The sequence below is a fragment of the Sapajus apella genome, unplaced genomic scaffold (assembly GCF_009761245.1).
Source record: "Sapajus apella isolate SASKATOON/1434 unplaced genomic scaffold, GSC_monkey_1.0 scaffold5, whole genome shotgun sequence".
Classification (NCBI taxonomy): Eukaryota; Metazoa; Chordata; class Mammalia; order Primates; family Cebidae; genus Sapajus; species Sapajus apella.
Window position 1 is genome coordinate 5,440,004 of NW_022436945.1, and position 15,768 is coordinate 5,455,771.

The window sequence follows — 15,768 nt, forward strand, 5'->3', positions numbered from 1 at the left end:
TCAGAAATAAGACCTCACATCTACAACCATTTGATTTTTGACACACCTGACAAAAACAAGCAATGGGGAAAGGATTTCCTATTTAATAAATGGTGCTGGGAAAACTGGCTTAGCCATATGCAGAAAATTGAAATTGGATCCCTTCCTTACACCTTATTCAGAAATTAACTCAAGATGGATTAAAGATTTAAATGTAAAACCCAAAACTATAAAAATACTAGAAGAAAATCTAAGCAATACCATACAGGACATAGGCAAAGATTTCATAATGAAAATGTCAAAAGCAATTGCAATAAAAACAAAAATGACAAATGGGATCTAATTAAACTCAGGAACTTCTGTGCAGCAAAAGAAACTATCATTAGAGTGAATAGACAATCTACAAAATGAGAATTTTCACATCTATCCATTTGACAAAGGTCTAATATCCAGAATCTTCAAGGAACTTAAACTAATTTGTAAGAAAGAAACAAATGGCCCCATTAAAAAGTGGGCAAGGGACAAGAACAGACATTTCTCAAAAGAAGACATTTATATGGCCAACAAACGTGAAAAAAAGCTCAACATCACTGATCATTAGAAATATGCAAACCAAAACCACAATGAAATACTGTCTCATGCCAGTCAGAATGGCAATTATTAGAAGGTCAACAGATCCTGGTGAGGCTGTGGAGAAATAGGAACACTTACACTGCTGGTGGGAACGTAAATTAGTTCAACCATTGTGGAAGACAGTGTGGGGATTCTCAAAGAACTAGAACCAAAAATATCATTTGACCCAGCAATCCCATTACTGGGTATATACCCAAAGGAATATAAACCATTCTATTATAAAGATACATGATGCATATGTTCATTGTAGCACCATTCACAATAGCAATGACATGGAATCAACCCAAATGCTCATTAATGACAGACTAGATAAAGAAAGTGTGGTACATATACACCAGGGAATACTGTGCAGCCACAAAAAGGAACGAGATCATGTCCTTTGCAGGAACATGGATGGAACAGGAAGTCAGCATCCTTAGCAAACTAACACAGGGACAGAAAACCAAACACTACATGTTCTCACTTATAAGTGGGAGTTTAAGGATAAGAGAACACGTGGACACAGGGAGGGGAACATCACACACTGGGGCCTGTTGGGGGAAGTGGAGGGAGGGGCAGCATTAGAAAGAATGGCTAAAACGTGTGGGGCTTAATATTAAAGTGATAGATTGATAGGTGCAGCAAACCACCATGGCACACATTTATTTACCTATGCATCAAACCTGCAGTCCTGCACATGTGTCCTAGAACTTTAAATTAAATTAAATTAAATTAAATTAAATTAAATAGATAAAAAGTAAATAAAATGCACAGTGCAAAAAAGTCACCCTGTCCTACAGGGCCATGGGCGATCTGGCCTCCTGCTGCTTTCCGAACTTCGGCTTTGATTTCCTCAACTCTCTAGCCTAACTACAATTCGCCTCCTTGCTGCTCCTGGAACAGGCCAAGGGCATCTCTGCCTCAGAGTCTTTGCATCTGCCATTTCCAAATGTTTGCCCCAAGGGAGTTTGGTAACTTGATTGCTCACATTACTTAGGTCTGCTTGAATGTCACAGATGTTCTCTTAAGCAAGAGGCAAGAAAAGCCACTTTATTATTTATTAAACTCCCACATAGAGTGCAGTATTACTGTATGACAGACCCTGCCTCAAACACATTCCATGCACTAAAAAATTGCATCTCTGAGCAGCTCCATGGAGCTGGTAGTAACAACTTACATTTACTGGGTGATTGCCATGTGCCAGATATTGAGCTAAACATGTTGTAAATACTAACTCACTTAATCCTCATAACAATCCCATGAAGTAGGTACTGCTATTATCCTGGCTTTACATCTGAAGCACAGAGGGTTAAGTAACTTGCCCCATGTCATCCAGCAAGAACGAAATTTGAACCCAGAGCTTAGCTACTGATGCCACTTGAGAGAAGGAGTCAGACTTGAGTCTTTGAAGGTGGTTAACCAGGCATTTGTCAGAGCTAAGAGGGAGAAGTAGGACAACCTTTTCAAGGCAGAGGGCATTGTGTGCACACAGGTATAGAAGCGGGCACTCCACCCTCATTCTTTCCAGGAAGCAAATGTGGCGCAAGTGCAAGGCACACGTTGCTGAAGTTAATGGAGGGAGTATAAGGATGTACTCTCCGTTGCCTTAGGACACCTGCAGAGGATTAAGAGGGCTGTTTCTCTCTGTGGAGTGGTTGGGTCACTGCACAGGAACCTATAGTTGTTAGTCTTTTAAACTCTTATTGGTTTAACCAGCCACGGAACTCTGAGGCAAGGGGTTGGGGGTGGGAAGGGAAACAGAGAAAAGGCAAGTGAAAGAGAAGGGGAGGTGCAGTTTCAGAACCCGGCCCGCCTTGCTCCTGCTGCCTAGCCTCCCACCAGCCTCATCTTCGCCCAGCCGACCCCTCCTGGAGCCCTATGGCCAACTGTGAGTTCAGGCCGGTGTCTGGGGACAAACCCTGCTGCCGGCTCTCTAGGAAAGCCCAGCTCTGTCTTGGCGTCGGTCTCCTGGTCCTGACCCTCGTCGTGGTGGTCGCGGTGGTCGTCCCGAGGTGGCACCAGCAGTCCCAGCGCTCGCAGTGGGGAGGGCGGGGCACCACCCACCGCTTTCCGGAGATCGTCCAGGAGCGATGCGTCAATTACACTCAAACCCTCCATCCTGAGATGAGGTGGGTCGGCGACTAAGGCGCACCGGTGGGCACCGCGGGGACAGCAGGGCCCCGCGCGCGGGGGAGCCTCCAGGATCGCCTGGAACCAGGCATCTACCGCGGCGGGTCAGCCGAGAGACCTCCGAGGGGTGCCAAGTCGGGAGTCCAGGGCGTGGGGCTCCGCGGGCCGCTTGCAGGAGCAGCTGGCCTTGGCGCCCAGCGTGCCCGCGGAGGGGGCGCTGCTCGGTGGGCTCTGCTGCGTAGCCAGTGAACACTTGGCACCGATGCCGGCCTTCTGGGCGAGGTGCCCAGAGCCCAGACCCTCTCCTGGCCGCAGCCCACTCTCGGAGCGCTCAGCCCCGCTTCACCGCTTTGGGGACACAAATAATTCGCAGGCGCAGGGGGTCGCTGGCATTTTCTTTCTCTCTCTCTCTCTGTTTCTTTCTTTTTGTCGCTGGCATTTTCAACTTTTCCTGGGGTTTCCGCCCACTGTCTCTGACCCGAAAGTGCCGCAGACGGTTACAGAGGACGCTGGGTTACGTGGCTTGCAAAACCTGTGGACAAGGAGGAGGGTGTGGAAGGGCCAAACCACGGAAGTTAGTTTTATTGATTTATGTAAAATAGCACTCCGATTCTTTTTGCGCGGCCTGAAATGCATGTGACCAGAGAAGTAATTAACAAAACAACGTCAGTTTCTGAAAACTGAGAATATCACTTAGATGATAAGGCGCAGCAACGTGGTGAATCTGTACAAACCTCGGAAAAAACCACCACATGACTCTATGGGACCTTCCAGGTTTCTCATGAGCTTTCCCAGCTACTAACCTCTTCTTAGGGGAACTGCTGTTTTGACTTCATTCCCAGCGCTCGCTTTCACCCGGAGGGCTCATTTTCGTTGCATGTAAAACGGAACATGCCGGGAAGACAGGCAGGGAGAGCTGCTGCTTTATGCTCTGTGCTTGCGATTGCAAAACCCCGCATTTAACCAATCCGAAGAAATGAGCGAAAAAGCCTCCCTCGCCTCCCCTTGCTTACTCAACGGTCCTGGTTGAAAAAAAAATCTTCACCTCTTGGGATTCCCAGTGTCCCGTTAGTTGTTTTGTTTACACATAATTAGGTACATAATGGAGAGAGAGACTAGAAGTTAAGGCGTTCCTTCAGGCTGCCCTGTAAAGTATGAAGCGAAATTCAAAGCAACCTCATGTTTATTTTCATCTTAATTTAGCAGTTAAAATGTTTTTTTTGGTTAATGTCCAATCACCTTTGGTAAATTCACGCTGTTAACTCTGTTAGCACATCCACAAGGCAAGCAAAATGCCACAGAAATCACATGACTTTTTATGCTTTTTATGTCTGTCAGGATGCGAGCTCAGTATTGAACACAGGTGTGTGTACACATATGCATATAGACATTTGTTCAACATATACATATGCATGTATGCATATATATTCAACTAAATATTAACAAATTAATACTTACTTAAACCAGAAGCTACTTAAAACAGTTAACAGGGTATATATAGCCTGTTAATTTTTTGGTGAATTCATCTTTCCAAACATCTCGTACTGTATACATACTCTCTCTCTCTCTCTCTCTATATATATATATGTACATATAAATGGGTTAGTACTAATATGGTTTTTACTATGTGCCAGGCACTTAAAACTGTCAAATCATTTAGTCTTTTAACAACAATATGGCATAATTACTATTGATATCCCCATTTTACAGATAAGTAAACTGAGGTAGAGTTTCATTAAATTGCCCAAACTGGCACCAGAGACTGAACTCTTAGCCACTAAACTATACTGCCTATATATGTTCCTAAGATAAAACTGGCTATATTGACTATAAAATGTACTGATTATGTCTAGAGAGTTTTGAAACAGGATGATAATAGAAAACAGCATCCGGGCATCTCAAACATATAATCCTAGTGCTTTGGGAGGCTTAGACAGGTGGATCATTTGAGCTCAGGAGTTCAAGACCAGCCTGGGCAATATGGTGAAACACCGTCTCTACTAAAAATAGAAAAATTAGCCAGGCATGGTGCTGCACACCTGTAGTCTCAGCTACCTGGGGCACTAAGGCAGGAGGATGGCCTGAGCCCAGGAAGTCGAGGCTGCAGTGAGCTGAGGTGGTGCCACTACACTTCAGCCTGGGTTACAAAGTGAGCCCCTATTTAAAGAAAAAGAAAAGGAAAATAGGATTAATGAGTATGTTGAGGCAACATGCTTAAACCAGAACATATCCTTGGGTGCTTTAGGAGTGTGAATGCTAGAGTCACATTGCTTGGGTTTAAATCTTGGTTCCATCACTGTGTGACCTTGGGCAAATTAATTTATCTGAGCCAACCTGTTCTCAACTTTAACATGGAAGCCTTAAATGTCATACCAACCACAGAGGGAATTTATGAGAATTAAGAGGAATAATCTTAACATGTAATAAGTGCACAAAATGTTATTTTTTTGAAAACACTTTATCACAGATACTTTCCCACAATCTTAAGTTTAGATCAAGACCAATCATTTAAAATGAATGCCTAGTATTATTTACTTAAATCATGATGCAGTAACTCAGTCCTCCAACAATGGAATTTATGTTGCTTCCACTTTTTTTACAATTATTCTTTATTTTTATTTTTTTGAGACAGGGTCCCACTCTGTCCCCTAGGCTGGAGTGCAATGGCATGATCTTAGCTCACTGCAACCTCCGTCTCCGGGTTCAAGCAATTCTCCTGCTTCAGCCTTCCAAGTAGCTGGGATTATAGGCACGTGCTACCACATCCGGCTAATTTTTGTATTTTGGTACAGATGGGGTTTCTGCATGTTGGCCAGGCTGGTCTGGAACTCCTGACCTCAAGTGATCCACCCACTTCAGCCACCCAGAGTGCTGGGATTACAGGTGTGAGTCACCACACCTGGCCTATTAATCTTTTTTTTAACTTAACACTAGTCTTGAAGATCTTTCAAAGTGAGTTCCTATAGATCTACCTCATTCCTTTTAACAGCCTGTAGTATTTCATGAATTAGATGTAACTGACAGGAAATTAGTTTATTTCCAACTTTTCAATCCCATTCATTCATCCAGCAGGTATCTGTTCAGCAGCCACTATGTCCCAGGCAGTGATCTAGCTACTGAGGACACAAGAGTGAATGACAAAGTTCTCACTCATGAAATTTTCACTTTAGTTGGGAGAAACATGATGCAACGAAAATCTTCATATATGTATTGTGTGTATATGTGGGAGTATTTCTGTAGGATAGATTTCTAATGCTGAAATTGCTGAGTAAAGGGGGATAATTATGCATATTTTAAATTTTGATTTTTCCAAATTCCAGGTATTCCAAATGCCCTCCAAAATAGTTGTGCCATTTTACTCCCCCATCATCAGTCTATCAGAGGGGATGATTTCTCACAATCTCTTCATTGCTGAATATTTTCCACTATTTTACTTAACAATAAAAGAGCATCTAATTGTTCCCAAAGTATAAGTGAGTCTGAGCAACTTGTTTATGTTTATTTGTCATTTATTTTTTTGTGTGATTTTCCTGTCCAGATACTTGATACTTTCTATTGAGCTGCTTATTTATTTCTTCTTATGGAAGCTTTTTATATATTTTAGATAACATGCGGGTGCCTGCACACACACACACACACACACACACACACACACACACACACTCACCCTTACAACCACATCCCTGAACTCTTGACCTTGTGAACATGTCTTACTGGCAGCACTCTGGACTTGATAATTGCCTTAAGACTATTTCTTATTTTGATGTTCTTTGAAAGACTAGGAATGACTGCTTTATTTTCAAACCCAACAAATCCTCACATGGAAATGTTTGCTCTTAATTCTGCTTTTAAAAAATAAAGAATTCTTTTCTCTCTTTCTTTCTGTACCTTATCAGAAACAGTTAAAAGAAATGAGTAGGGCCAGGCAGTGCAGTGTCACTCACACCTGTAATCCCAGCCCTTTGGGAGGCTGAGGCAGGCAGATCACTTAAGGTCAGGAGTACAAGACCAGATTGGCCAACAGGTTGAAACCCTGTCTCTACTAAAAATACAAAATTAGCCGGGTGTTGTGGCATACGCCTATAACACCAGCTATTCTAAAGGCTGAGGTGAGAGAATTGCTTGAATTTGGGAGGAAGAGGTTGCAGTGAGCTGAGCTTGCACCATGGCTCTCCAGCCTGGGCAAGGTTTTTTGCGTCTCAAAAAACAAAACAAAACAAAACGAAACAGAAGTAAGAGTTGGCACTTTCAACATTCCGCCTGGAAATCTCCTTACCAAACCTACACGTTCATTAAGTATATTTTCTACTCTCTGTATTGCGACAGGTGGCAGTGTTGCCAAACTTTCTACCAGGACATAATACGGGCTGCCTTTCTTCTCATTGCTAACAACGATTTCCCCCAAGTCCATCTTGCCTGCACTAGCAGTTTCCTTTATACCTCTCCTCTCCTGCCTGCCACACAGTCCTAGTACTAATGCCACAGTATAGTCGTAAGGGTCTCCAGGGAAACAAAATTTACATAACATAATGTAAATATATTAATAGAAAGAGATTTTGAGAAATTGGCTTACATCATTGTGGAGGCTGGCAAGCCCCAAATCTCTGGACAGGCCAGCAGCCTGGAGACTCAGGGAAGAGTTGATGTTGCAGCTGGAGTTCGAAGGCAGTCACTGGCAGAATTCCCTTTTACTCCTGGGGCCTCCGTCTTTCTCTTAAGGCCTTCAACTGATTGGACGAGGCCCACCACATTAGGGTAATGTGTTTCACACCAAGTCTCCTGATTTAAAATCTAAAAAACACCTTCACACCACAACCAGGTGTGTTTGACCAAATACCTGGGTACCATGGCCTAGGCCAATTGACACATAAAATTAATCGTCACATACGTATTTTAAGGTTTTGTTACGCAGCACCTTGCTTCGCTTCTTGGTATCGCTTTCTGTTTTGGTTATCAATTGCTGTGTAATAAAAAACCGCCCTAAAATTAATGACTTAAAACAACAATCATTTATTGTCTGTCATGATTCTGTGGTTTGACTGGGATCAGCTGAGTGGCCTGCTTCACTTGTCAGCTGGGGGTGCAGGCATCTGCACAACTGTCTTGGCAGGAATGTCCAAAATGTCCCACTTACATGATGGCACCTGGGCTCAGCTGGCTGGCCAGGCCTCCCTTCCTCTCTGTGCTGCCACAGGGCCTCTCTCTATCCATGTGGCCTCTCCACATGGTCTTTCCCTTGCTTAGTTGAATTTCTTCAAGGTGCTTAAACTTTCAAAAGTGGAGCCTGGCAGGCCCTCTCAAAGCTTCAGATCCACAACTGGCACAGCTTCCCTTCCATGGATTCCATAGATTAAAACAATCACCAGACCAGCCCAGATTCAAAAGAAGGGGAAACAAACTCCAGCCCTTTGTGGAGGAAATAACAAAAATTTTGCAGACAGCTTTTACCCTTCACATTTGGATGTGGTAGCATTTCTGTTTTCATTTTCTTCTGGTCTTTTGTCCTTCTGTTACATTTAGTGCTCTATTTTATTACCTTTTATCAATTAGCATTTAAGATGATAATAATCTAATACATGCCTCCTGGAATGCCTTCTTGAGCCTAGGGACTTTTGTTTAGAGATATATCTTGAGGATCTAGAATAGTGCCTGAAATATAATAGGCATTACACACTCAGTTGAATTAAATGAATGGTATCTAAGCCAGGGTATTAAAAATATACAACATAAACAAAGTCATAATAAATAAACCTCCCCAGTGAACTATTTAATACGATTACTCCCCAAACCCTCACTTTCTGTCTTGAGCATAGAAACTGTTAATTTTTCCTTTGTGTAATAGCTTCTGAGTATTTCTTTAGAGTTGTAGCACTTTATCTTCCTCAGTGTCCCTTTTCCTTGGTTGTCATTTTCAAAAATTCTCTCACCCTCACAAAAGTCTCTTTCTGCCAGTTTTTTAGTTAGGTAGGAGAGTACTGAAGCTTGTTCTTCGCATTACCAAGCAGGTTATTTGAGTTGAACCAGGGGCATTACATGCAGAATATTCCTGAATAGATTACCCTGGTTCTGCTCTCTCAAGGGCCACGCACAGGAGCTACCTTCTGACCAAGATGGCTCTGGGTACATGAGACCTAGAAGACACATGGTCAAGACTCAACAAAGCATATGGCGACTGCCAGCCCTGACAGCATCTCGGTACTGTGGGAGGGAGCCCAGTGTCTGGGTGATAGTCAGGACCCAGGTGATGTTAGGGATGGGGAGGGGCCTGCAGGAGGAAATGGAGAGCCAGCCCCTACGGGAAACTGAGCCTGTAGGAAGATATCCAGAGAGTGTAAGTTTGGTTCCACCAATCTCCTCGCCTTGGTGAAAACCAGCCCTCTCCATGGATGTTGGTGATTGCAGGTATTGATGACAGTGGCAGACTGCCGGTGGTCTAGGCAAGCAGTCAGGGATGGGAGCAGGCATTTCTGAGAACTCCCCTTATCCCTGCCCCAAGACAAGCTGCGGGCCCCGTGGGGAGGGACTATTTTATTCACTTCTGCATCTCCAGTTGTCTAACACATTGTTCATCACCTTATAATCTCTTAGTAGAAGCTTGCTAAAATGAGCTGCCTTGAGTCCACATCATGCTGGTTGAACATAAATAGAAATAGTGGGAGACTTAGAGAAAATCCTTCATCTGTCTTACCTTGTCTTCTAATGATCACTTCTGTGCTCACAATGACTACATTTTCATGTTCATGTGAATTTCTTTTTTTTAATTTTCTTCCTCTTCAAAATTTCTGGCAGGATTTCTCAGAAGTAAATTCTCCATTTTTACTTCCCCATGTCTCTCATTTTAATGACCATAGGATTTTCTTAGTGTCTACTCAGCAAAACTTGTTAATACAAAGTGTGCAAAAGAGCAAATTTATGCAAACACTTAGCAAAGACTTAACTGTCTGCCTAGTGCTAGAGAGAGGCATGGGAAATTCACAAATGAAGAAACACAAGCATTGATTTCCAGGATCCTGCGGTGGGAGGTGCAGGGAGGACCAACCTGGGAACAGAGCAATGCAGCACCACATGATCTGTAATGACAAAGAAGCCTGTACGCAGCCAAGAGGTTACTGAGAAAGGAGCCGTTGCTTCTGTGCTGTTAGCCCTGTGCTAGATTCTGCAGGGAGGTAACAGATGTACCCCTATCAAACAAGAAAGACTATGTGAATTGCTGAATATGTTAGCGGAGTGCCAGCACGATGCCACGGAGATACAGAAGCATACCATGTGGTGGGGCAGAGTCAGGAAGCACTTCATGAAAGAAATAGCATTTCAGGTCTTCCTTTAAAGGTAGAATTTCAAGAAGAGGGCACTCTGAAGAGTGTGTACTACCCTGTTGAGAGAATCCTGGGGGTCAGATAAGATGCTACTGCCAGGGAAGATCAGTCAATTGATTGACCAAACCCTTAAACGTTTAGGGATCTTGGGGAGGATTTTGTTGATGAGAGGGTATGGACTTCATCTTGGCCTGTGCTTACCTGGACCTTCTCAGCACGCAAGAGAGTATGAGGGTGACCGTTTTGCACAAGAGAGAGTTCCAGCATGCTTTCCCCCTGGAGTGATGGAATGACCACCTGCTCAACAACAGTGTGCCTGGTGAGACCGTGAGATTCTTTAGAGCGCTGGAAAGCATCATGCTCACCTGTGTCTTCTCAATGCTTAGTGTTATGGTGGAAGGCTTCCTTTAGTCCTACCTTTTGTTCTAAGAATCTTAGGTGCACCTGAGACAGGTTGAATGTGGAAGGGACAGTGAAACAAGCCTCCAGGGTGTGGAGCCTGGGTGCTGCTGTGGTTACAAATGAGGAAGTGAGACCATAGGGCAGAGTTACCTATGGAAGGAAGGGTGGAGTGGAGTATTTATGCAAATTAGCTGATTGTAGAGGGCTTGGGGTGCTACCAGGATAGCAGGGAAAATGTAGCCAAGGAATAGAATCTTCTGGAAGCAAAGGCTATTTGGAAGCCTCCAGAGTGGGTGAAAAGGCCGAGTGGGAGACAACAGAGATATCAGGAGAGGGAGAAGAAGAGACCTATTTCTGTGCCTTTTGGCCTTGTGTTTTGCTTCAGACACAGTTACGGGAATGTCAGTGAAGCCCACTGCTCAAGACACACACTCGCTCTTGTTCTGGTGCCATAATTAATAGGTGCAGGAAGTGGTGGTATTTAGCCTGCAGAAAGTTTCTTTTTTTTTTTTTTTTTTAATCACAGTGAACACTCATGGCTTCTGCACTTCCTCCTTTCCTCTTTGTCTTTGAACATTTGAAAAACAGCTGGTGAATGTCAGTTTAGATATTTTGGAGGGAAAAAAGTTGAGAATCAATGTTTTCAGGTTTCCTGCAATGTACTGGAAACTACATAGTTGGTTCTTTGTAAACTTTCTCCGAATTCTGTCAGGAAAGTCTTAGGATCCACATCTTAGGGTTGGAGAAATGGACCCTGAGAGAGATTAAGTAATTTGGTGATATGCTATAGTCAGGCTGGCTATGTAATTTATGGAGCCTAGAGCAGAATGAAAATGTGGGGCTCATTTTTCAAAAAGCAGGAAACAGCTTTTCCTTTCTTCCCGGGTCTCTCCCTCCACCTGCCATGGTGGTGTTTGGGTGCTGTTTAATGTTGAGCCCCCTTGGGCACTTGCAGGGACAGGGTCTCTGCTCCTTTTCCTGTAGACTTCAAAGGTAAGTCCTGAGGCTGCAGGGTCACTGGCTGCTTTTCAGGGAGCCACAACGCCTAGTCTTTGTACTTCAGGAAAGATTATGAATCTCTGCAGGTAAAGCAGCAGAATGCCATGTCCTCTCCTGGTTGCCAGGACATGTTCTTTGTGGTTTGATCTCACCTCTTTAACAATCACTTCTTAGAGCTGGGTCAGGAAGTATGCAGCATGCACCTGGCACTCCTAATACTGTGCCCATGGAGGGCATTGCTGATTGTTGAGAGTGTGTTGGATAAGCCTGGTTCAGCCCAGAGTCTTTCACCCAGCGCACCATGGAGACGCTACCGGTTGGTTGGAGTTGTTCTGAGAGACAACATTTCCTTGTGATTCTGCATTAGAATCACGTTGTTTGTCAGCATAAGCAGGGAGACCTAAAACATTCTCCGCCCCCAGGAAGATCCCATCATCACTCTCTGCATTCTCTGTTCAGTCCTGGGAACTTATGTTCAAAAAATGACTGATGCATGAGTTCAGGTCCCCAAACAGAGGGGTGGCAGGATGAGGAGCCAGATGAAGAGGGTCAAGGGTCTGGGGCTGCTTGGCTTGGACAAATCTGATGGGAGGTGGGGTGCATCCAAGTGTCCTGTGCTGATGAAGAATAGCCTTGTTGCAAGTGGGTAGGTGTGTGCTGTGTAAACACACATTGAATCAGAACCTCAAATAGTAAATAGGCAAGAATAACAGCTGAATTTGCCCAGCTTATCACAATTTAAAATCATTTTTCAAAAAGGTAAGGGCGTGGCTTTCATAGCATACAGAATCAACACACATCAAAGATTTATTTACTCATTTATAAAGGAATCAGTAAAACAATAAACTTAGGTCAAAGAACATTTTGAGGCACTGAGTAGATATAAAACCGATTAATGTTTCTCAGGGCAATAAAAAGCCTTAAACTTTGGGGATTTCTTTTTTGTAAGACAGAAATTATTTGTATGCTTAACAGAAAAGATCTCCAAGCTACCATCCAGCTTCGTAAAGTTTGAGTTATTAATCAATGGTAAATAGAAAAGACAAACAAAATATATGTTTTACCAGATAATTAAATAATTTTTGGTAAACCTGGCAAACAGTGCCACAGTGTGACTCTGAGAAGACATGCTGCCCATGTTTTTGCCTTATTTTCACATTTTAGGTATTCTTGTAACATATTAATATGCTGATGGCTTAATGGATCAGTGGGTTATCATTGGAATGAAATTGCAGGCTTTACAAGGAGAGGAAAAGGGACTTGGGCCAGCACGCTCACCCTCCTCACCGTGTGATGCCCTGCCCTGCCTCAAGACTCTGCAGAGTTCTGATAAGCAAGAAGGCTGTCATCAGATGTACCCCCTAAATCTTGGACTTCTTAGCATCCATAACTGTAAGGAATCAATTCATTTTTAGAATAAATTACCCAGTTTCAGGTATTCTGCTATAAGCAACAGAAAGTGACTAAAACAGGCTTTATTAGAAGGTGACATTTTAGCAAAGACCTAAGGAAAGAGGGAGAGCAAAACATAGAAATATCTGAGGAGAGCACCCTAGGTAAAAGGAATGATATGTGCAAAGGCCTTGAAAAGCAGCAATCAGCCAGTGTGTTTGGAACTTTCTCTTATGGAAAATTTCAAAGATGTAAAACTAGGGTGAATAAGACAATTAACCCCTACTTACCTATTACCTGAGTTCAACAGCCATCAACATTCTGCTGTTCTTATTTCACCTATTTCCCACTTAAAAAAAAAAAAAAAGGTGTACTTTAAAGCAAGTTCCAGGCTTTATATAATTTTGTCTGTAAATCTTTTAGTCTGTATCTCTTAATCTTTCAGTCTGCAAATCTTTCAGTCTGTGTCTCTAAAAAGAACATTAAAAAACATAACAATCATGCCGTCATCCTACCTCACACAACTGAGTAATTTTCATACCATCCAATATTGACCATATGTTTAATTTTCCATGATTTTCTTTAAAATGTAGTTCAATAATTGATTTGTTCTAATCAAGATTTGCAGATTGTTTTAAAAAGATATGTATCTTAAATTTCTTTTAATTTACAACCATTTCCCTCCTCCCTTTAAGAATGCATATTAATTTATTCAACAGACTGGGCAATTCATCTTCTAGAAATTCCCACCTTCTGGGTTTGGCCAATTACATCCCTTTATTATCTGTCGACTGAGAGCTTGGACAATCAGAATTACTTGAACTAGCTGTTACACCCCCTCTTTCTGAAACGTTTTCTTTCCTTGAGTCTGTATACACTGTTGACTTCCAAATTTGTGTCTCCAGCCCAGACCTCTCTCCAGTAGTGCTGCTTACCTTACTACTGTGTTTTTATAACTTTCTGATCTTTTTAGTATCAAATGCTAGAAAATATATCCATTTTTGAGAAACAGACAAATTATGAGCTCACATTGATAATTTCACTTCAAAGTAAAGGGCACAAAGTTTTTATTTAACATTTTAATTTTATGCTTGTTTCTCTTTTACACTGAAAATCTTAGTTCCCAATGACATTAATATAATTATGTATTTACTTCCCATATATATGTTGTACATAATTGTTTTATATATACATGTGTGTGTATATATACATATATAATTGCTAATGAAATGTCTACTGATTATATCAGTTTTCTCTATGGTTCTTTTGATCTTTGGGGTACAGGATTTATCCCACTAGCGATATGTAGTCGAAATACTATGTACCCGTTTCTGATGCCTTAATCAAAGAATCTCTCTGGCTGCTGCATTGAGAATAGATGGTAGCAGGACGAGGACATCAGCCTGGAAGCCATTTGTAAGCTCTTTAGTAATTCAGATAAGAGATGATTTTGGCTTGGATAGTAATGGATGATGTTGAAAAGTAGGTGGATTCTGGACACATTTTGAAAGTAGATCCCATGTGATTTGCTATGGGCTTATATATGGAATGTGAGAAAAAAGAAGAAACAACAATGCTTCCAAAATTTTGGGGCAGAGGTACTGAAGAAATGAATTTCCTTTTATCAGAGAGAGAAAGGCTGTGGTGAAGCAAGTAAGGAAGGAAGCAGCAGCTCGGCTTTGCACATTCAATAACCCTCCCTTATCTAGGGTTTCACTTTCTGCACTTTCACTTATCCATGGCCAGTCATGGTCTGAAAATATTAAATGGAATGTTCCAGAAATAAACAACTCATGAGTTTTAAATTGAGCACTCTTCTGAGTAGCATGATGAAACCTCATGATGTCCTGCTCTCTTCTGCCCTGGATGTGAATCATCCCTTTGTCCAGCATATTCATTCTGCATATTTTACCTGCCTGTTACTTGCCTAAGCAAGTACGTGGCTACTTGCTTAGTAGCCATCTCAGTTATCAGATTGAAAAAGCAGTACATATACAAAGGGTTTAGTACTATCTGCAGATTCAGGCATCACTGGGGGACTTGGAACATAGCCCTGGCAGGTAAGAGAGACTACTGTTTTAGTGGAGATGTTGACCAGAAGACTGGTTCATATGAGTATGGGGTTCCTGGAGAGATGTCTGGGCTGGAGATACAAATTTGGAAGTCAGCAGTGTATACAGACACAAGGGAAGAAAATATTTCAGAAAGAGTGGGTATAATTAGCTAGTTCAAGTGATTCTGATAAGCAAAGTAAGGCGAAGACTGGAAATTGACCAGTGGATTGGTGACTTGACAAGGTCAGTTTGGGATAAGTGGTATTGATGAAAGCCTATGTGAAACAAATTCAAGAAAAAAACAAATGAGAAGAGAGAGGAATTAGAGACTGTTGCACATAAACAATTCTTGCAAGGGGTTTTGCTGTCCAGGAAAACAGAAATGAAGTAGGGGCTGGATGTTTTCCAAAACATAAAACTTAGTTTTCATAGAAAAAAAGTTTTTCTTTTTCTACTTATTCAATTTTGTGCACAATTTAATTAAATTATTTAAGTAAAAGCAACAAACAGGAACATGTTTATAAATAGAAAAATAAAGTAGATAGAAACAAAAAGTCTTGGGTGTGCAAAAGAGTAGTTTATTAGCTGTGTAGAAGACAGAAAACTTGCTTTTATAGAGGGAATGAATAGTGTTGATTTAATATAGTGAGTCAATTAAATAGTGAGTCAGTTAAATAGATATCAGCTGAATTTTTTGGGGCATTAAGTGCTTTTAGAATTGTCTAGGCATTATTCTTGCCATTAAAGGAAACTCTTAGAAATAGATCAGGTCAGGCCAGACGCCTGTAATCTCAGCACTTTGGGAGGCCAAGGTGGGTGGATCACCTGAGGTCAGGAGTTCAAGACCAGCCTGACTAACATGCTAAAACCCCATCTTTGCTAAA

General features: G+C 42.1%; 1 protein-coding gene across 1 annotated transcript in view; it reads left to right on the forward strand.

The window, feature by feature from the left end:
* Positions 1–2,081: 2,081 nt before the first annotated feature.
* Positions 2,082–15,768, forward strand: part of CD38 (CD38 molecule) — an 82,934-nt gene continuing 69,247 nt past the window's right edge. Inside the window, exon 1 of the mRNA XM_032272932.1 lies at positions 2,082–2,720. Within this exon, the coding sequence (XP_032128823.1) occupies positions 2,470–2,720 (251 nt within the window). The 5' untranslated portion in view covers positions 2,082–2,469. The remainder of the gene's footprint in view (positions 2,721–15,768) is intronic.